The 23525-nt window shown below is 29.1% G+C and overlaps 1 protein-coding gene and 1 long non-coding RNA gene across 2 annotated transcripts; one reads left to right on the top strand and one right to left on the bottom strand.

Annotated features, from left to right (window-relative positions):
- Nucleotides 1–11171: 11171 nt before the first annotated feature.
- LOC136075991 (uncharacterized) lies at nucleotides 11172–12222 on the bottom strand. Its single transcript, XM_065789448.1, has 2 exons — nucleotides 12166–12222; nucleotides 11172–12116 (listed from the first exon to the last, which is right to left on the bottom strand). The coding sequence occupies exons 1-2, from the start codon at nucleotides 12220–12222 to the stop codon at nucleotides 11172–11174; spliced, it is 1002 nt and encodes a 333-aa protein (XP_065645520.1).
- Nucleotides 12223–22193: 9971 nt separating this feature from the next.
- Nucleotides 22194–23265, top strand: LOC136076473 (uncharacterized). Its single transcript, XR_010636301.1, has 2 exons — nucleotides 22194–22605; nucleotides 22727–23265. It is a non-coding gene; the product is annotated as an uncharacterized LOC136076473 (long non-coding RNA).
- The last annotated feature ends 260 nt before the right edge of the window (nucleotides 23266–23525 follow it).

Genomic DNA, 23525 nt, shown 5'->3' with positions numbered 1-23525 from the left:
AAATGCCTAAAGGAAAGTAATATTTTCAGATAAAAAAAAGTTCAATTTAGATGGTCCGGACTCTTACAGTTGTTATTGGCATGATCTAAGAGGAATAAATGACCCACAAATAAAACGAAATTATGGAGGAGGAAGTTTAATGGTTTGGGGTGGATTTTCTTATTCAGGAAAATTGACTCTGTGTTGTGGTTTACCTAAAATGAACTCGATAAAGTATACAGAAATGTTGGATGATGTTCTCATAACTTATATGTATGAAAACATGGACAATAATGCCATGTTTCAGCAAGATAATGCTGCAATTCACACACCTAGGCATTCTATGAAATGGTGTAAAGACCACAACATCCTGGTTCTCGAATGGCCAGCTTGTAGCCCGGACTTAAATCCAATCAAGAACGTGTGGGGAATGCTATCAAGAAAAGTTTATGAAGCTAAAGCAGCCGGACACCAATTTAAAACTGTTACTGAGTTAAAGTGTAAAATCCTTGAAGCATGGTCCGAGTTGGATCAAACTACACTTCAACGACTTGTGGAGTCAATGAAAGGCAGAATTTTTGAGGTGATCCAGTGTAATGGAGGACATACGCATTACTAGTTTCCATCTTTTATTGTCAAAAATATGACTGCGTCTATAGATATATTCCAATTAAAAAATGTACTTTTGTATATCAAACATACTCTCATGTTAATTAAGACACATAGAAAAAATTTCTTTGTGATTTTTATTAGCCCACAACACAACAATTATTTTGATAATAACTTGCATGCATATCAGTTGACAATTCATAGAAAAAATTAAGACAAAGAGAAAAAAATTGATGCGTCTAAACGAATATGCCTCAGTGTATATATATATATATATATATATATATATATATATATATATATATATATATATATATATATATATATATAAATTTTATGTAAAATCGTCTTTTAAAAGTGTTTAAAAATAGTTTAATGCCTATCTGCGAATTGCAAAACTTAAGAAAGATGGAAAAATATGCAGTATATATATACTTATATTCTAAACATTTACTTCTATTTGGCCTTACGCAAAAATCGGTATATTTTCAAAATAAAAACTATGCTACCCAGCAAACATTCTTTAGCGAAGTTTCAGTGGACCTTTATAAGCAATTTGAGCGAACTCCACTCTTGTTCATCGGTTACTTATTGGACCATTAGAGGCAGCTGCCAAAAGTGACTAGCCACTATTATTATGTCGGAAAGTTATCGGCTTGCTATTTATAGCGGCTGCCGTTAATAGTCCATTAAGTAACCTATAAGCAAAACTCTAATGAGCCGTTAAAAAAATGCATAGGTTCACTGCAAATCTACTAAAACAATTTTTGCTGGATGGATCCAAAATTTTGCAAATAAATAATTTTTGGGAATCACTACTCATGGTCCATGGGATCATGTTAAATATATTCGCATTAAAATCTTGAGAAATATTGGAATTTTATATAAAACCCGTCAAATTGTAGACAAATCTACACTAACTCAGCTATATTTTGCATTTATCAGTAGTTACTTATCTTATGGCAATATTGTTTGGGGTAGTACAGACAAATCTAAACTCGAATGTCTCCTCAAGCAACAGAATCACGCAGCAAGAATTATTTTCAAAATCACTTCACAAACGCTAAAACTTCAAATGTTTCGAAAATATTTTCCTAAAGCATCAAACCGATATAATACTCAATCTACAAGAAGATTTGTAAAGCCTTTCCGTATATTAAAACTTACAAAATTCTCCATTTCTTATCGTGGCCCAATACTATAAAACCATTTTACAAGCCTAAGTTGTAAACTTAGAGAAGCCAATACCGCACAAAAGTTCAAAAAGAACATAGTTGAATTTAATGCCAATCAAAATTTTTTACTTGATTCTTTCTAACAATACACTTTTATCCCCTTTTTAATTACCAGAATTACTGATAAGATTTTCAGGTTTTTCTTTAAATTCTCCGGTCGCGTAATTACTATATATGATGAAATGTATTTGTATTAAATATTTTTAAATAATTTATATGTTGGAAATTACCTAAAATTGTAAATGGTTGCTGGCAAAAATTAATAAATAAAGTAAAAGATAAAAAAAACACTAAGAGCACTTTAAATTAGTTTAAAAAAACAACATTAATTAAGAAAAAATACCAATCTGACAATTAGTAATTGTCAAGTTTAAACTAATTTGTGGAATATAATGATTTGTTACTAACAAAATTTATCATTGAAAAATCAAACTCTAAACTACTTTTTATTACAACAATACTTTATTTTTACGAAAAAAAAAAAAATTAATCCGTTATTTTTTTAATTTTGTTAACTCAAACTTTTAAACAAAAATACAAGTTTTTAAATATTTTAAATAATAATATAATATTAAAAATGTTTACTATGTTTTGCTTTTATTCAAAAAGCAATTAAAACTGTTCAATTTTAGGACTTTAAATTAAGTAACTTTACTAAAAAAACACTAGGCATTTTGAGCATGCTCGTATTACAAGAAAATGGTATCTTTAAATAAAGTTAAAAATAAATGTTTCGATGCATCAGTGGCAGACTGGGAGCTTCATGACTTTTAATAAGGGGCACACGTCAGATAACAGGGTTCGTTGAGAAGAGAGGGGGGGGGGGTGTGAGAAGTCCTCATGTGGTTTACATAGTTATGCTCTTAATGAGGTTTTTTTAATGAAGCTTTTTTTTAACCTTTTTATCTACCATTTTTAAATTGTAAAAATGGTAGATAAAAAGGTTAAAAAAACCATTACAATCTTTCAAAATCGTATTACTTCGAATAAAGTATATTTCCGCAGTTTTCAATCATAAAATTGATAAAGTTGTCTGCTTCCAGTCTTTCATTCTCATTTTTTTGTGTTAGTTCCTGGCCTTGGAGCCCAAATGATGTCTCACCTTTCCAGTTCAACAATACTAAAGATTTCATTTTTAATGTAGCGGTATCATTATCATCATCCTAGTCTGAGTCATCATCATCATTTTGATCTTTGTCTGGAGCAGGTCTAGCTGCCATTTGTTCTTCCATGGATTCCCAAACTGGTATAAAGGAGTTTAGTAGATCGAAGTTCTCGTTGCTGAAGACCAACTTCTCAGTGGTTTTTGGAGACAACCTACATCTCTTTTCGTGGACCACCTGTCCAGCTTCACTAAAGGCCCACTCACTTGAGGCACTTAAGGCTGGCAGGCAATAATAATCCCGTGCTAGTCCTGCCAAGATGGGCATCTCTCTGCGATGTGTCCGCCACCAGTCAAGGACATCAACCTTCGAATCTATCACAATTGTTTCTCTAAATTTTGCCCACTCAACGGTAATCGGAGGACCCTCAGCTGTAGCATTTTTTTGCCTTGACTGGATACAGTCTAAAAGGAAGGAAGTTAAACGTTTAGTAAACTTCTTATAACTTCGCTCACTTTAATCTAAAATTGTTTAAATTCAAATAATTTTTAAAAAGTTCGTTTAACTTTGAAACCCCCCCCCCTCCCCCGTATGACATCGTACCCTCAAAATAAAATTTTTATTACTTTGTTCGATTGCCTTAAGATTAGTAGATTAAGTATGTATTATTAGATTAAGATATTTAACTAGTTTTAAAGAAATTATTTTAATGCTATACTTAATAGCTCTTGCCTTTATTTATTTATTTTTTTTTTTTTGCAGTTTAATAATATAAACAGTTAACAAACTGTTTATTAAAAAAAATATAAAAGTAAAATAGATAACAACTCGTTGACTTTTAAAGAAAAATTTAAAGAATCAAAATTTAAGGAAAGAGTAAGATCAAGTGAATAAGAAAAAATAAATAAGATATTATCATTTGGTTAAAACTTAAAAGTTTAAACTAAGATTTAAAAATAAAAAGTAAATAAATTAATATACACCATAGAAATAACATAAATTAGTTTACTTCATAGAAATAACGTAAATAAATTAGCAAACGCCATAGAGGTAATACCATAATTAAGGTAATTAAAAAAATTGTTGATACACTCAGTGACACAATTTTTGTACTAATTATTTTTTGTATTTGAGTTTTAATTAAAAAAAACATTTAAAATTGAATATATTAAAATCCATAAGTAAGAATGCCTGTTTTGATTCATTTTTAAACTTGTCAAAAATCTCATCCCTGACACCATAAGCGTGCGGTTGTTAGCCTTTCAAGAAGAGGTGTAACAGGCAGTCTACAGCAAGATGAGACATCATGCTTTAGCATGATGTCTCATCTTCCACTTGGAAATCGTTTAGCTCTACAAAGATTCCTATAGAGGAGAGGTAACTTGAAGCGAACCATGCAGGCACCAATTTTAACCTTAAACCTTGAGTCAAAGTGGGCAAGCAGTCTTTGGAACGGGACAGAGTCACACATAGAGAAAGGCTGATTGTCAGTTGCAAGGTAAACCATGAGCTCCACAAAGTTGAGTGGTTCACCACAAAGTTGAGTGGTGCTCAGTGTTGGATAGCACAGATTCATTCTGGCTTTTAAAACCCTTTTTCTTTTCCTGTTACCTAAAAAAATCGTATACGTGTGTTAACATTGAATTAACTTCGGATACCGTTGTTTTCATCAATAATAAACCATATAAATTTGACATGAAGTCGTATAACTTTGCTACATCGCATCGTAACATCCATTGTTTAACTAAATTACCAGTGCCAATTGTTTCCAATTCATCTTCTGCCTCTTCAACTTTGTCCTCTTTGGCAGCTTCTGCCTCATCTCGTATCTTTTGATTCTGATATATTTTGATGTACTTATCCTTATGGTTGAATCGCAGGTGACCACTTAGGGTCGATATTGACCCAGAATTCATTTTTAGGTCCTTCTTTCAGATATTGCACACACCATAGGCCTTATCTCCCCTGTATTCCTTCAGGAAGTACTGCCAAACCAGCGATATTTGGCATATTTGTCTGATGTTTTACAATGTTTAAATCGTGCTAAATAACATACACAAAGTTATAAGTTTTTCAAATTCATTAAATATAATGTAAAAAAATTTATACGATTTTTATAACCGTAAAATTTTGATTTACAACTTTTTGTGGCTTTCAACATCGTTTTAATTAATTTTTAACAACTTTTAAAGGTTTTCAAAGTCGATTAAAAGTTAAAGCTACAACTTTTTACGGCTTTCATAACCGTTTAATTAACTCTTTTCGAAGTTTAACGGATTTCAACTTCGTTTAATTTAAGAAACTTCGCCTAACTGACGGCTTTTAAAGTCGAACAAAAGATATACGATTTTGAAAACCATAACTCGATTATTTTATCTTTAGTGGCTGTCACCCTCTTTTTGAAAAAATGGGCCGTTTTCAAAACTTTAACAAATTTATAGTTTTGCTTTTTTTTCTTAAAAATTAGTGCTGCCTCAAGCTTTTTTAAAATTCTCAGTTCCGCAAATTATAAAAACACAATTTTATTCCATAGTAAGATTAACCAATAGAACTGGATTAAAAAAGTGAAAACATTGCAGTACACAACGTTTTACTTTTGTCTTATTGCATAAAAATTCAGTACTTTTTTTAAGCGTTTTGTTTAAAAAATACAGTAAAAACAAATCGCTTAAAAAAAAGCAGGGGAGAGTGGGGCACCATGACACGCTTTTGGTTTTTGCTTCCAAACAATTTTTTTAATACACTTTTCTTTTTGGTAATTGGTTTAATTTGTAGAATAAATTTATTCCTACAAAATAAATTCTATAAATTACCAAAATATAACAGTTTAAGCTTGTAAGACTAGTTAAAGTAAAATTAGAAATTTGTTTCAAGGTACCCCATGGGTGGGGTACCTTGAAACACACTATGAGCATCATTAAAAAAGTAAATAAAAAATTTAAAACATAAAAGAAAAAGCAGAATTTTTTTAATATATAAACAAAATAATATTTATAACCCAAATAATGCATCCAGTTGTCCAAGTCAAATTTCAGAAGACCAGATAATATATCGTTTTAAATGTCTTTTTAAGCGTCAATAAATAATGACTTTGTATTGAAATGGGATCTCCTTGTGTTTTATTTACATAAATCTTTTTAAAATTGGCTATAAATATTAAAAGAAATGATTTTAAAAACTGTTTATAACACAGTGGAGTACTATTCTACAGTTTTAGGGCCCCCCATAAATGCTGTTTCAAGTTACCCCATACTTGCTAAAAGAAAACAATTGCTTTATTTTTAGTATCAACTTGTTATTTTAATGATTTTGTTTAATAAAGTAAAAAGCTTATGTATTAAAGTTTACAAAATAATGTTACTTACTGATAATGCAATGAATAAACCTTAAAACTTATGAGCTTTAAAGAGTAATAAATTACTTTGTCACCAAAAAAACACAAATTTCAACCCCTCGCAGACCTAAAAATGTCAAATGAGATACATACAGAAACATAGCTCTAGTAGTAACTGTTTCACAATATAAAAGTGGTTGTCATAACTCTTAAGATGCCTCCACAATTACAATGTTTCATGGTGCCCCATGTATCATGGTGCCCCACTCACCCCTACTGAACTTTTACACAATAAGTATACATAGGATCATCCCGAAGAGATTTTAAAGGGGGATGGGGAGTGACGTGTCTGTTTATTGTCGACTAAAGCTAAAAAAATATTTTTTTGCCCACTAGCTCATCTAAAAAAAAAAGTCCCCGTTGGCCGACATTTGCCCTCTACGCCCCACCCTGCTCCCCCTCCTCAGGACAGCCCTGAGTATACAAAATATTATGCAATAAATATACAAAAAATTACAGTAAATACGAATGCTAAAAAGCATTCGTATTTACTGTAGTTTTTAGAATTCAAATTTACTTTTATGTATTTTTTTATTCCAATAAATTATTTCGTTTAATATGAATTAAAAAAGTTGAAATCTTCTACAAAAGAATGTGTGAAATTAACATCTTATTTAAAATCTTATTTAATTTTATAAAAAAGACAGTCAGACGCAAAATTAAAACATGAGCAGGTTTTTGATAGAGCTTGTACAAGAACAATCACAAGTAAAGCAGGTCGACAAGCTTTTTTTTTTTTTTGTCGAGCAAACAATACATCTTTTATAGACCATTTCTCATTTTGATTTCAAATATGCAATTCATTTTTCACTATCACGTTTTTATAGAGATTTTAAATAGAGAACTTCCTGATGAAATCAAATGCAATACACGAACTTTGAAATGTATATTTAGAATACTTTTTGGCTTAAATGCCAAAAATATTCGTTAGGTTTTACAAAAAAAAGTATTTTTTCTTAGTTAAATGTAAAATTTTAATAAACAACATACAGATTATTTATACAATAATTATAATATTTTAAAATCGTTAAAACTTAACTTAATAATATGTTTGATGATTTAAAAAAATATTGCATTTCAAGTTGTTTGACCAAACCGGGGTCTGTAATCCTAAAATCTGCAAAGCAGTACTTGTAAAAATGCAAATAGAAAACAAAGTTTTACACTATTCAGGGGCGGACCCAGGAAATTATTTGGGTACATCTGATATATATATATAACCAAAATTTCTTTTAAGCACTAAAAATGTAAATATACTAGTCATTTTCAGTTAAAATTAAATATTTAAAATTCAAATTAAATTAGTATTCACCTCACTGAAAATTTCTAATTTCTTTTCTTCTAAGGATCCTATTTCTCTAGAGTTAAAATCATTTATGGTGTATAAATTCGTATGTACAGGATGTAATTCTTGCTATATAGGTGAAACTACTCGTCATCTCAAGACCCGGATATCTGAACATTACAAAAGGGACAAAAAGTCTCATATCTATAAACATCTCCATGCTTATGAAAATTGTTTCATGCTAATAAATAATTAGTGTTTTTCTGTTTTTCGGAATTTGTTAGATTCCAGCATCTAACAAATTCGAGCTAAAACTTAAAGAAAGTATGCTAATAGAATGATTAAAACCTGGTATGAATAAACAGGTTAATCATGTACAAATGACACTTTCTGCTTAGTTGCTATTTTTTATCCATATTGCGTGTCTTTTTAACCTATTCTTTTGTTATTTCTTATTTCTTTAGTATGACATGATATTGTACTTTTGTAATTATATTATTATTAGTTTGTACAAGAATAGTTATATTTTGTATTGTTTTTTTTTAACACCTCAATAGGTATTTTGACAAACTTTAAATATTTAATTCTAACTGAAGATGACTTGTGTTAGTCGAAACATTTATTGTTATATTTGTTGTTATATATATATATGTATATATATATATATATATATATATATATATATATATATATATATATATATATATATATATATATATATATATATATATATACATCTATATATTATATTATATTATATATATATATATTAGTTAATTTATTAAGAGCCTTTCTTCACTTAAAAATAAGCAAGGTTATAACTTATTATTATTAAATTATATATTTACACATTATTTACAAATCTATTATTAAAAACTATATTTTCACATTACCATTATTAAAATAATTTACACATTGCAAAATTTTATATTTATTTTGTAACAAATATATTACAAAATAACACAAATTATAATAAAATATTTTTATATTATAATAAGAAATTTTAAATTATATAAAGAGGTACTTAGAGACGCATTCTTATTGCCCCGTTTTGTTAAAAAAAAGTAAATTTTAAAATCTTTATTATATTAAATCTTGCTGATAAATACATAAAATCTGAACAAAATCAATTCAAAAAACAAAAGCATTTGCCAATATAACAAATACAACATAACATTTTATATATAAAAAATGATAACACCAGTGTTGTTGGCACTGTACCATGGTACTTAACATATTATTTTTCAGGCGCCAAAATGAATAATATCCACTCACATTCACATGAAGTTAATGGTAGTAGCAAGTAAATTTCAAATGTTTTCTCAAGCAGGCAAATTTATCACTTTTAACAACTCAGTAATATTAAAATTGAAGTCACCTTTTTAAATTTAACCAAAAGGCTTCGCATAAATGAAGGTCACAAGATTAAAGCATGGGAATTCTATTCAAGTCACAAAAAGATAGGATGAAGCCCTTCTAGTGTCACGCAAAAATTAACTTCTGAAATCATTTTTGTAGGAATTAGCACAAAGTTCTTGAAAAGTATCCAAAACAAAAGTAAACTTTTTCCACCTAACCTTCTGCAAAAACATTTTAATTGTTTTTTTAACTGCCAAAGGAACGGTACTTTCAATATGCTCTTCTAACATTTGTTGTCTGGTACGTATAAGTTTAAAAAGTATGATACCTCATTAAAGTGTGCCAAAAAAGATACTTGACATATTGCAAAATATGACATAGTGCCAAAAAGATACTTGACATATTGCACTTTATGAGGCACAAGTAGCTGAACTAAGTCTATGGACTGGTGCAATGAGTATATGCACCTTTTTCATTCATATTTAAAATACAAAAGGACAAATCTTTAGTGTGACCATCAGTTGCTCTTGCACCATCATATCAATGAACTCTGCAATTCATGATATATAAAGAAGAATCTGAAATACTTTTTACCAAAAAGTAAAGCAATCCTTACTAGTAACAACATTTGTGCAATCTAAGAAACTGATAAATTCTCTTATTGAATCAACAAACCATATAATTAATAATCGTTCTTTACTTTAACTGTCAAAAGCTTTATTAGCAAAAATAGAAAAATGTTTAAACCTTTTAAATTATCTTGTCATTAATAACTTCTCAAAAACACTTTTTTACCTGATGATGTGACTTCGATATGTAAGAAGCATTTTTTTCATGATATATAAGTTTTTAAAGAATTTAATCACCGGCTTTAACACAGAATTTATATTTTTCTGTAATTTAACCTTTTAAAGAGATTAAATTTGCTTCGTCATTTTGTTGCATAACGTTTTCAATTTTATAATTAAGTGATTTACATTTCTAACATCTCGTCACCCTTGAATTGGTTTTTTCAATACCCACTTTTTACTGAAAATGAGTTACTGTTACAGAATTTCATTTTAAGATAAGCTGGTTTAATATCTACTATAAAATATACAGAATCTGCATTTTTTATCCAAATGTTCAAATCTATTTTGTTTAAAATCCAAAAAAGAAAATATCAATTTATTAAATTTTGTTCAATATTCGGATATTGAACAAACCAAAACGTTATTTTAATGCATGTGTAATAGTGGTTTAACTTCCAAATCGTCGTTACTCTCGAGTCCTTAATACAAAAGGGGGGTGGGTGGGGGAGGGGGACGCTTAATAATTTTTGGAAACATTCCCATTCATCCTAAGCTTAATAAGACCCCGGCCCTGTTTATTAATTTTTATTTGTTAACAACAAAAAATTATCTCAAAACTAAAAAAAAATATTATTCTTATAAGATATTAACTAAAATTACCACCACCACCCCGTTTATTCCCACCCACCCTTGTATTAAGGACTCGAGAGTAGTTCAATCACTGCGTCCGTTGAGGTCGCGTGACAAGTTGTTTGATAAAAAGTTGTTGTCAGTTAGTCAACACTTAAATCGGATAAATCTTTAGTAATTGAAAATAATGATAATACTATAAATGAAACTGAATATGACACCATGAGTATGACAGAGGATATTTACAACATCGAACATGTGGAACAAAGTAATGCGTAACATCTACAGAAAAGAATGAAGATAGTTTAAATAAATTTAAATCTTCGATTTCAACAACGGAAAGTAAAGGAACATTAACTAAAAAAAGAAAAAAGACCCCAGAAAATTGGCAAAAAAATATAAGGAAAACAAAGAGAGAGAGAGGAGAAGAGTATGTTGATGTTAAAGGACAACTACATTATGCAAAAAAAGTTAAAGGAGACTGTAAACCGAAATGCAGTCATAAATGCAGTGACTATTTTTCCAATGGAGAAAGAAATCAAATAATGAAACAATTTTATAAATTGTAGGATGAGAAAAAGCTATATTTTTATAGTAAGTACACCATTAGGGGTGAACCGTTTTGGAAGCAAATATACAAAGAAAAGAGCAGAAAATCACATGTGTAACGGGTGATGCGGAAGTTATCGGACAAAATAAAAACGTCAATAACTTATTTATAAATAAAAAAACAAACTAATATTATGTTTTTTTTAAATAAAGCATTTATCTTTTAATAAAAATATATTATTTTTTATATGAAAAAACACCACCATCTGCAATTGATCTCAATTTTGCTCTGACGCCTTTCATATGCGACTGTAAAAAGTTTAAATCAATTTCTTGTAGTTTTAGTTTAATGCGATCAATCAAAACTTGCTCTGTTGAAGCTTGCCAATCTCCCTCGTAAACCTTCTGTGCCAAATGTCCCCAAAAATTTTCAATTGGTCGTGCTTGAGGCACATTTGGGGGATTGGATTCTTTATCAACGTAATAGACATATTGGTCCATCCAATTTAGAGAATCTTTAGAATAATGAGAACTTGCTAAATCTGGCCAAAATATATAGTTAAAGTCTCCATGATACTTGTGAATAAATGGAAGAAGTCGTTTTTCTAAACATTCATTAATATAGATTGATGAATTGATCGCTACAGCCTTGGAAGTGCGAAACAATGGCTCGGACATACCACGGTCAGATATGGCTATCCACATTAATAATTTTTTTGGAAATTTCTCTTTTCCTATAAAACGAACACTTTCTGGGCATGTCTTTTTGTTGTTTGTGTAGTATCCAGAACTTCCAGGCATGTTGTCCCCTGCAAAACAAAAGTATTTTTCGTCATCGATGACTAGAAGCGATTTTGTGTTATAGAGTTGGTTAACTAGTTTCCTGCTTCTTTTCTTTGCCTTTATTTGTTGTTCTATAGTGTATTTTGGAGTCTTTTCACGTTTTCTATATTTAATATATTTTTTTTTAAACTGACGACCAATTGTCGATTGATTTACACCGAATTTAATACCTATTTTACTCTGACTGACCCCTTTTCGATTGTTGACAAGTCTCGTTGATTCGGCTTTCTTTTCTCTAGTCCAGGATGTCGGACGACCAGGGTGCTTTCTATCAGAAAACAATTGAACAGTTTCAAGTCTTTTTAGGTTATCATATATTGTACTTCGAGCAAATCCTTTCTTTTCAAAACGATTTACGATTTTTTTTTTTTATATTAGGTTTATTTACAAATAACATTTTTAGTCGCTTTCGAAAAGATTCTCGTTCAGCTGCATTTAACCTCATTTTAAATAATTGTGTTTCAAATAATAAAGTTTATATTTTATAGAACGTTTATGCCTACGCATAAAACCACAAAAACTAATTATTATGCTCAAATCATGAAATTAGGATTTGTCCGATAACTTCCGCATCACCCGTTACAAGTATTATTTAGAACACAACAATACACGTGTGCAAATTTGTAAAGAATTTTGTGGCACACTGAGCATCAGTCAACAATTTATATATTACTTTCGTGAAAAAATTAAAAATCCAACAACTTCTGTACCAAGATCACCACTCAAAGGTCGAAATATCAAAGAACATACATCAAACGAAAAACTAGAAATGGTTAGAAATCACATTAAATTGTTTCCTGTTGTCGAATCACATTACTGCCGTGCCAAAAGCAATAAGCAATATTTAGATGGTAGTTTAACTTTAACAAAAATGTATAATCTGTACAAGGTTACAATGAAAATGCTGTAAAAGAAAACATTTACAGAAAAGTCTTCAATGAGGAGTTTAATTTATCATTTTTTAAACCTAAAAAAGATAGATGTGATGAATGCAAAGAGTATAAAGTCCTTGAACAACCATCAGAGGAAAGAAAGTCAGCAAGAATTGCACATCCAAAGAAAAATAGAAAGATTTGAGGAAAGAATGAAGGGCCGACAGATAATTAACGGTATAATAGTTTTAGTTTTTGATCTTGAAAATGTTTTAATCTGCCAAAAGCTAATGTATCAAGCTTTTATTATTTCAGTAAACTTAATGTTCACAATTTAACTGGTCATTGTAATATTAACAAAAAGGTATACAACAACATATAGTCCGAATACTTAAGCAGGAGATCTGGCAATGATATTGCTAGTGCTGTTGTGAAGATATTATAAAATATTGTAAAAGACATTCCTTATATAAGTAAAATCATTCTGCGGTCGGACAGTTGCGTTCCACAAAATAAAAATTCAATAATGAGTTTAGCATTACTTAATTTTTTAAAGTCAGAAGACAGCGGCAGTATTGAAATTATAGAGCAAAAATTTTCAGAGCCAGGACTCGGTAACTTACAAGAGATTGATTGTGGGCTACATCAATCTCTTGTAAGTTACCAAGTCCTGGCTCTGATTATAGAGCGTTACACTAAAAATTTAGAAATATACAGTCCAATCGGCCTGATAAGAGAGTATTAAAAAACATGCCTACAAAATCAAGTAATTTCAAAATCCTGCAGATGGTTACCACAGGTTTTCTGGTCTATCAAAAAGCAGCAACCTCACTATTTTCTAAAATTCCTTACACAAAAATAAAGCAAATTGTGTACAATAAAAATACAATTTTGAAAGTCAATTTTAAAACATTTTTCAATGAAGACTTTAAATGTTTTAGAATTGGATATAAACAAAGTACAAGGAAACAAAAATCTATTGAATTACTGCAATTTCCAAAAGTTATGGCCCTAAAAACTGAGCAATTTATACTATTGGAAAATAAAAAGAGAGATTTAGCCAAAATGCTGAAGTATATTCCCCATGAAATTGGCAAACAATATTATAAATTAATTTTAAAAACTAAAAAACCCATAAAACAAAACCAAAAAACAAAGAAGACTGCTTATAAGACTTTATGAAATACATAAATATATAATATAGAATATAAAGTATTATAATTATAATACTATATAATATTATAATTCTAACATAGTTCTTCAAACTGGTGATAACCTATATGTTTGCTTAAAAGAATTATTTTTGAGTTTATTTTTTCCATGGTATTTCATTTTGTAAAATTGATAAAGAAAACAAGATTATATATTATATGTGATTAGTGTTGCTTTGATCATTATCCTGAAATTTTGTTCAATACCCTATAAAATTATCAAAGATTTTGTACTCAGTGCAGTTTTGTTCAATGTCCAAATAAGATATGTTATTATCGTCTTACAGGTTTATTCATTTTTATATGGGTGTTTATTGATTCTTATATGCGCATTTATTCATTCTTATATGCACATTTATTCATTCTTATATGCGTGTTTATTCATTCTTATATGTGTTTATTCATTCTTATATGCACGTTTATAGACAAGTCAACCACCCATAAAATCTCTAATATAATTTTATATAAACAATAAATAGGATTTTATGTGTTTATTTAGATTTATTCAAAATATAAATTAGGTTGTTGCCATTGCTATTTATTTAAAAAATGGTTGCCGAGCCAGCGCTGGCCAGCCAGCGATATCCATAATCTATAGTATCCATAATCTTTTTAAATTTCCTGATTACCCCAACTGTATTTCGAGGTCTTTCTGCTTGTTTATAAGTATGCTTTAAAGAAGAAGAAAAATTATTCTGTTGGATTAAGCTGTGGCGTGTATGCTGGCAGATACTTAATGGCTATGCTATGAGAGGCTATTGTTTGCCTAAGCAAACACCTCTTTCATTACTACAATGAAAGTAAAAAATGAATGCAGATTCATTTTGTACTTTTATTGTAGTAATGAAAGTACAAGGTCCCTCAAAAAATTACTTTTTAAAGCAAAGCATTTACAAAGTTGTTATATGTTTTAAATAAAACTATATTAAAAATCAAAAAGTTCTATCATAAAATATAGCACCATGTTGCCATGGTTACCTGGTAACTAAGGAAAAATGGGAAATTAGTTCCTTCACCCTGGCAAAGATTGCAGTCGATCAGAAAGTCATTAATAGCTATTTTTCCCAGTTTATTGATGAAAGATAGATCTATGCAATAAGCAGACAGTTTTTGTTAACAACTTTTCTGTCAGGTGGTAGTCATGTTTAATTTTTGCTATCATTTTAAGCACAAAAATTATAAACGTTTTCTAAATTTTTTTCTGTTTAAAAAACGTTTAAAAAAAGTTGTCTGCTTATTGTATACATCTTTCTGAGAAAAACACTCGGTCAAACGGTTTTCAAGATACTTCTGCCGAGAAGTTAAAAACCTGCGTTCTGAGAAAAATGACAAATAAGAGAAAATTAAGATGAAAAACATTATAAACTAACAGTAATAACAGAAATATAATATAAAAAAGTATATTCTTGTTAGTGTTTAATTATAAACATCAGCCCCATAGAAACTTCCTTTCTGTTCAAATTTGTCTAATTTTTTATGTTTGCGGCCTTTTAAAATCATTCTTCGTTTCTTGATCGTGTCTTCGTGACTCTTCTCTGGTTCAAGTAAATACATCCAGAAATGGTATGCTGTCCTAGTATCATACAAAGTTTTTAAAATATAAGGATACTAGACTTTAATCCTATATTAAAGACTCTAATAGCAAGTCCAAATTTTAGTTGTGTAAGCGAAACATATTTGGACTTCGGTATTCTGGACCATATCATTGCGCTGAAGCTTTCATTTTGGTTTTGTGTTTTCCCATGAAGTAATCGATTCAAGTAAGCATCTGAAGTTAGTTCTACATAAATAGGCTTCAATCTAAGTACAATATCAATAGGAAGACCTAGCCCTGGTTTAAACTCATTCGTACCATTAGCTTTATCGCAATTGTATCTACACCAACCGTCTTTACCTGTGGGACAATGCGGGTAATGCTAATTATTTTTGGTGGAAGATGCTACATGAAATAAACTTGCTAAAGCAGATGATCTCATCCTTCAAGGTTTCCAGAATTTTTCCTAATAGTGATTTTAAAATAATTTTGCAGACAATCAATTGAAGCGTTTGTTAAATGGCCTTTAACATTTAAGCCCTCGACTTGTTTTTTTAATTGCCGACAACGAGATCCAAGGCGCTTTTGAAATTGTCCAATACAATCCAGGTAAATTATTTCAACTTCCTTGTATGTTCCTTTGACAGTAGTGTAGCTTTTACTATCACCATCACCTAAGTATTCTTTGTATCGCAAGTTATAATTCTCTAGAGAGCGATTATCTTTATCGCACCAGCAGTTTCCACCCCACCAGCTGATCCTTCATAGTTTTTATTGCAAATGTGTGCTTTATTTTCTGCTGGTTTCCATTATTTGAACTATATTCCCTTTTTTGCCATGTTCCATCAACCGAAACTCCAGATCTACTATCTCATTAAGAGATTTGCCTTCTCGGAGTTCTTGTGCAGCTTCATTCATAGTATCATTAGCAATTTTCATGTCAAAAAATCTGTAGCCACTAACATAGTCTAAGTTTCTACTTTGTACCATTACTGGCTTAACTTTTCTTTTTGATGCACTTTCATATACATATTGACTTTCAGTATTTACATAGTTTGTCATATTTACATCATTACTATTGACACTATTTAAACCAATATTTACAGTTTTCTCTTGTTTTCTCATTCCATAAAAAGAACATTTACGTTTTCTAAGATGTTTAGTAGAAAACTTTACTCTACCAGTAACACTTTCATCACAATTTGCTATTTTAGATTTGTTCATTTTTACTCAATTACAGATTTTTAGCTTGAAATGATGACTTAAAATGAGGGATCTAAGCACGGATTTTCGAATATAAGGTTTTGAAATATGACTTGTAGCTTGTATTTCTAACAAAACTGAAAAAAAATAATGCAAAAAAAGGGTCGAGAATGTATTTTATTGATAATTTCCCTGTAACAAGGGACGTTGCTAGTGAAAAATGACACATAGATGACCATACAAAAATGTAAGTTATTTAACAAAAAGTTTTGCTTTTTAAAAACTGTTTTCACCATTCAATTTCATAATAATTTTACTTTCATATTAGCAAAAAAAAAAGAAAGTCAAAAAATTCCAAAATTTTGAGGGACTTTCCCCCTTAAGTCTTAACTTACCAAGCCTATTTTATTTGAAATGAAAATTCCTAATATGTATCAGTTCAATGTTTTTAATTTTATATAACTTTAATTTATTTTATGTACAAATAACTAGTTCCTCTCCAGTTTCTTTCCATAACTTATAAAAAAAATTTCACGTAAATCGTAAACCGTTTACGGGTAAACGTAACGGGTAACGTAAGCATGTTTTGAAACCCTATACAGGCTCAGAATAGGCAGCGATATGCGCAATTTGATTGGTTGATTTAAAAAAAGAGGCTTTTAAAATAAAATCATGTCAAAAAGCGTGTTGAACAATAAAAGAGAAAAAAACAATCGCATAAAAAATCAAATAATAAAAACCAAAACATTTTGATTTTTCTATCAAATTTTCTACATTATACTTATACTTTTACAAAACTTCACAAATCAAAACGTGTTTTTCAAAATACTGTCTTGAAAAATAAAGATTTTAAAAGATGTAGTTTGTTTTCCTAAAGGTTTTAATAACTCAAATACGTAAAAAAGACAACTATTGTAACAAACTATGAAACAGATGATGAAACTTGACTATGCAATTTCTCATCCGATACATTTTTAAAAACAGTTTTATAATTTACCTTGTAATATAAATAGAATATTATTAACTTGGTATGATTTTTTCTTATTACGTTCCCATTAATTTTATAATTTAGCTAGAAAAATATAAAAATAAAATTACCTAATAGCTTTTCAGAACTTTACCCTAATTAATAATAGACGCATTACTAAAACATTTTAATTTTGAGAATATGGCTTATTGCTTGTTATAGCCAGTGTTGTTAGTCCTTGGGCTTAGCGTGGCCTTGAAAATTTTGGCCTTAATTGTTTTGGCCTTGCCTTGAAAAAAAAACATACTTTCTTATTGATTTGTTGAATTCTGCGCATAACCTTGGCCCATTCTTACAAAATATGGTTTTATTGTGACAGCACTTGCTATTTAAAGTTTTGTTAATAATTGGCTTTAACGTAATGCAAAAATGTTTGATCTCGAAATTGTTTGCGTAGGCCTTGGCCTTGAAGCTCTTAATTTTGGTCTTTTCCTTAAAACTTTTGGCTTCGTCCTTGGCTTTGTAACTTTTGGCCTTGACCTTGGCTTTGGTCTTGTAACTTGTGCCCTTGACATTGGCCTTGTTACTTTTAGCCTTGTTAACAACTCTGGTTATGGCTAGCTTAGGCAATGCAATTTTCTCAAACTAAAAAATGCAACATTCTCAATTTAAAAATAATTGTAAGCAAGAGGCAAGAGCTGGACTGGCTTTAGTATTGTATTTAAAAGATTACAAAACATTGTAGCATAAAAAACTTTAAAAAAAAGTCTTCGATCTCGTAGTGGCGGGTTTTAGGGGGACAGAGGGAGGGGATGGGGAGTACCCCCCCCTCTCTCCTTGGGACTTTTTTAATCCAGAAATATTCTTTTGTAAATTGACTATTATACAGAATTGGACTATTATACTGACGAATGAAATTGACTAAAATACGTAATTATACGTATGTGAACTTGATTATTACACTAAACCCACAAACGTGACAAAGCCGCCCCTGTGATCTGGTGTCCAAAAGTTTGTTTTGATATAAAAAATTAATGACCAAAACTTTAGATAAAAAGAATATCTCTTAACACTTTTATAAACCACACTTTTATGGAGAACAAAGAGTGAATGGGTAGAAACAAAAAAAAACAACGTAAACATACAAATTCATGATGTTGTTTATTTCAATTTTAAAAGTACTCCTTTAGATGCACTCCTAATAATCTTTTTCAAAATTTAGCTAAAAAGCAACAACTTCAGAGTTAGATTCACATGGAACATGTAAGCTAGTTCTGTAAAACAAAAAAAAATTTTTGTAAAAACTTAAATGTTTAACTCTTTATGATTAACAATTATAATTGTTATTTAATTATAGTTATAAACAATTATAATTATAGTTAATAAAATTAACAGTTAATTAACATATTAATAAACTATAAGAAAAAAATTGATGTCCTAATTGCCAAATATTTGTTTTGATATATTAAATTAATTACCTAATGGAATAACTCCTAACGTACCACACCTTAATGGAGAACTAAGGGTAAAGAGGTAGACAAAAGAAAAATTGCACAAATGCAAAATCATTGAATGTACTATTTAAAAAATTTGTGCATACAAAACACATATTTGTCAGATATAGCTGTTAAATTGAACAAAATACTGGTTATTGTATTCCATAATTGGTACTTATTATTAAATTTAAACTTATTATGTTATCATATAACATTATAAGTATACCCGAAAAGAAAGGTATATGTGGCTCATATGTGGCCATAGTGCTTACACGTGGAATAAAAGTGTAAAACTATATTCCAGTTGATGATTGACATATATGCTGATAATAAGTGTGGGCCATATGTGGAACACATAATGCTCCACACAATTACTCCACTTAGTGTGGTATAATCCTTCAATAAATACGTGCTAAATTAGGTGTGGCTATCATATGGGCTATACATTTAAAACACACAATCTTGTCTCATTTTTAATTTTTAATTTTAACCATTTGTAAAGACAATTCTATTGCAATGCGTTGTAGTAAACTCTAGAATATTTCATGATACCATGTGGTTTACAGTTTTGATAATTTTTAATTCATAGCTGTAAATATGTTTGAGCGGTTTTTTAATGAATATATTTGAGAATTATTATTCAAAATAAACTTTCAATAAAAGTTGTATATCAGAGTTACATTTAACGAATAAAAATTTGTTGTTATACTTAACGAATTATACTTATGTTATACTTATTCTAAACAGAGTTATACTTAACGAAAAAAATTGTAATCAGAGTTATACTAAACGAAGATAAAAACATTTTAATCGTTGTGTTTGCTACCATAAAACAACGTTAAATTTTAAAAACGGCGGGCAATGTAAGCAAGCTTTAGTTATTATTGATTTTTTTCTCGATTTTGATTGTACATGGATTTTATATGAAACTATCTTTCGCTACTGTTTGAAGACATTGTGAGAATTCTAGATAAAGAATTTGAAGAAAATATTGCTTCTTCATTGCACGATTCATCAGATTAGTTTTGTGTACAGAACTAATACAGAATGAGTTTTTTAAGTTTAATGAAAAGTTGTTGTACGTTTATATTTATCTGTGAATAAAATTATTAATAAAAGCAAAAAGTATGTTGTTTTTCCATTTAAGTTTTTTAACTGGTATTCCTATACAAACAAGTATACAAACAAATCTACTGACTTTTTTAAATATGATATTTAAACAAGTCAGAAGATTTGTTTTTGTTTTTTTGTTATAACTTTCTTGTAGAAAAATAAGGTTTTAATAGGATAAACATTATAGCCGCATATGGAACGCACCAACGCCATCCCATAAAGGAGAGTGGTAAATATATGGCTAACAAATGCTTATTACACGTGGGCCATATGACATTTTTGCGCAAAAATGAAAGTTCTTCTTATTTAGTGTGTTTTTAAATGAATAAACATTACAGCCATATATGAAACGCACCAACGTCATCCAATAAAGGAGTGTGGTAAATATATGGTTAACATATAATTGCCATATATGGCGCACATGAAAATTTCTCGTCGGGTAAGCTTAATCATTTTACATTAAATACTTTTGAAGAGCAAAAATGAAAATTTTTTTTGGAGAATGAAAAAAAAAGTTTCATACGCAGTGATTTTTTTGTATAAAATCAAGTTGCTATGGATACCTCAGATAATTTTACTACAATAAATAAATATTTTTTACTAATCAACTTAACTAAAGTTTTTTTAAGAAATATTCGCAATTATTTGAAGCATGAAACATAAAACAATCAAATAATTAAAGTAAGACTAGATACACAAGTATAAATATGGACCTTGCTAATGAGACAAAACAAATATAACAAAAAGAAATAGCAAGCATAACAAAATCAATTTATTTTTTAACTGATTTTGGTTTTTTGATGAATGATATTACAATACAAAAAAGTGCCACAATTATTTTTGATGACGTTTTTTTGATGCTATAATCCATCGATACTTTAATACTTCTTTTTGCTTGCAATCTCAGTGTTTATATGTAACTGTAGAAAAAATAACTGTTCAGTAGAAAAACATAAATTTCACTTCTTTTGTTAAATTTTCAAATAGAGCATTAATATCTGATTGTCATCTTTTTTATATAATGAAGCCTGGCAAACTTTTTAAATCTTCACAAAATGTTTAATAGTTTTAATTTTGAAAAAACTCTAATGTTCAACTCTTTTTACGAGCGACAATTCTATTGTTCAAACAGATTTTGATACCATTTAAATGTTCTGAAGACTACTAAAATAAAATAAATTTTCTTTGTTAATAATAACAAGACTTTTAATATTAATAAAAGATAAACTAAGTTTATCAATAAAAATCTTATTTATAAACTTAGTTTATCACTTTGAAATTTATTTCGTAAATCTGCTTGTTTTGATTTTAACTGTATTTTTTCAATAAAAGCGCACTTGCTTCACTTCCTAAATCAGCGAATCAGATTGTTCATATTTCTGCTTATCCTGAGCTTGCATAGGGTTCTAAAATATGCGTACCATAAATGGGTTACTTTGAATAGTGGGGTAAATCAAAGTATTAAAAATAGTTTATATTTTGATAATTTAAATTTTTACATTGTTTATTGGTTGTTATTGTTCCTTGAAAATGAATTAAATATTTCAGATATTTTTCTCAAAAAAATTAATCAGAATACTTTGTACACTCAGCTAGTGTAGCAGCTTGTGGTCAAAGTTGCATAATTTTTGTTATTAGGCATGTAAAATCTAAATAATTTTGTTGGCCTGCTATAATTGTGTTCCATTCCCAGTAAACACAGAATGGTTTAGAATTGGTCAATATTTAATCGAAATCGGTCGAAAAATAGATAAAACGTTTAGCGACCTATTATTGACTAAAAATTGACGCTTGATTTGAAATGTATATATCAAACTTTTTTATATATGCGTTTACTAAACGTCGATTTAACGTTTAGAATATCGACTTACATTAGTCAATATTGTAAACCTTTAATCGACCTTAATTAAACGTAAACATTTATAGATTTAAAATCTACGCTTTAAATTTTTTAATTTATACGTTTATTAAACGTCAATCAAACGTTTACAATATTGACTAATATAAGTTGCTATTCTAAACGTTTGATCGACGTTTAATAAACGTTTATTATATTATAATATAGCAATATAGCCATTGGTCAGAAGACTCACATAACAGCTTATATCACGCGGTTTAAATAGGCATAATTAAAACGAAATAAAAAAAATTATTAAAAAATTACTTTTTATTGGCTAAATAATTAATTTAAATGCGTTTACAAGATTCACTTCCTTGCAACAACTGAAAGCAAAACGACTGATTAATAAATAATAAACGAGTGTCGGAAGCTAAAAAGTTAAAAACTCTTATCGCGACAATCTACCTTCCAAAATGCCAACAACTTAATGGACTCAGATGTTTTAGAAATTATTGATTGCAACATTGACACAGTTAAAAAATATGAGTTGCTGGTCTCTCGTTATGAAAGTCCTGCTGCAAGAACTTTTTTCGTAAGTTTTATAAACAGTTTAAATTCATTTTGTAAGCGTTAGTTGGATAGTGTAGCAGTAGGTATTCATCTTTGCATTAATTAAGGTTTAATAAATAAATTTTTTAATTTTTTTAATTTAGATGCATATTAGCTTAATTTAGTTACATTTGCTAAAGAAATTTGGTTGAACAGAGCTGGTAAAAGCCACTGCATATGATATGGCGCGACTTTCGAAATTTTCCATGTTTATTTTTGTCAAAAATAAACATGGATGGTACAGGAAATTTTGGAAACTTCCATTCAGAAAATCCTCTATATATAAAGTTGTTCTGTGTAATTCTAATTTTATTTTATGAATGTACATTAAAATTATTTTAATTAAAATAGTTTTTTGCGGTTACAAATCAGGTTACGAAATAAGACAATCAGGAGACGAATATGAATGATGATGTTGCCCAAGAACCGAGGCCGATGAACAAAGAACTGGCGCACGATGAACAAGAACCGGCGCTTGATGAACATTCGTTGGACGGTATATTAGAAAGATTTTTGAGAAACCAGAGGACACAGTGATCCAAAATACATTTTTATAAGTTTAATAATTTTATTAGTAATCTTTAACTTAATACTAATGTAAACTTTTATTTTTTGCTAAATGAGATTAAATTTACAAAAAATATTTGTTTAGGTGCGTTCTTGCAAAATGGATTTTTTTAGACGTAAATTGATATTATAAATTTTCACTGTAATATTGCTAGTGCGAAGGCATAATGGATAATGCGAATAAATTTTTCAGAGTTATTGAAACAAACAAATATAGTTTAAGGACCCCCCCCCCCTTCCCTCTGCTATTTGTAAGGTAAATCCAAACTATAGCGTATTTTATAAGTTTATAATGGGTATATATAGTATAAAAGTAGTAAATTATAAAAAGTTATA

The sequence above is a fragment of the Hydra vulgaris genome, chromosome 02, assembly GCF_038396675.1.
Source record: "Hydra vulgaris chromosome 02, alternate assembly HydraT2T_AEP".
Classification (NCBI taxonomy): Eukaryota; Metazoa; Cnidaria; class Hydrozoa; order Anthoathecata; family Hydridae; genus Hydra; species Hydra vulgaris.
Note: the sequence above shows the minus strand (reverse complement) of the source record. Positions and strands in the feature narration are given on the sequence as shown.

Bases quoted from the DNA above. Each gene is read 5' to 3' on its own strand.
- LOC136075991 (XM_065789448.1), bottom strand. From the start codon at position 12,222: ATGAGGTTAAATGCAGCTGAACGAGAATCTTTTCGAAAGCGACTAAAA. The intron at 12,117-12,165 runs GTAAATAAACCT...CGTTTTGAAAAG, and splicing joins AGCGACTAAAAATGTTATTT to AAAGGATTTGCTCGAAGTAC.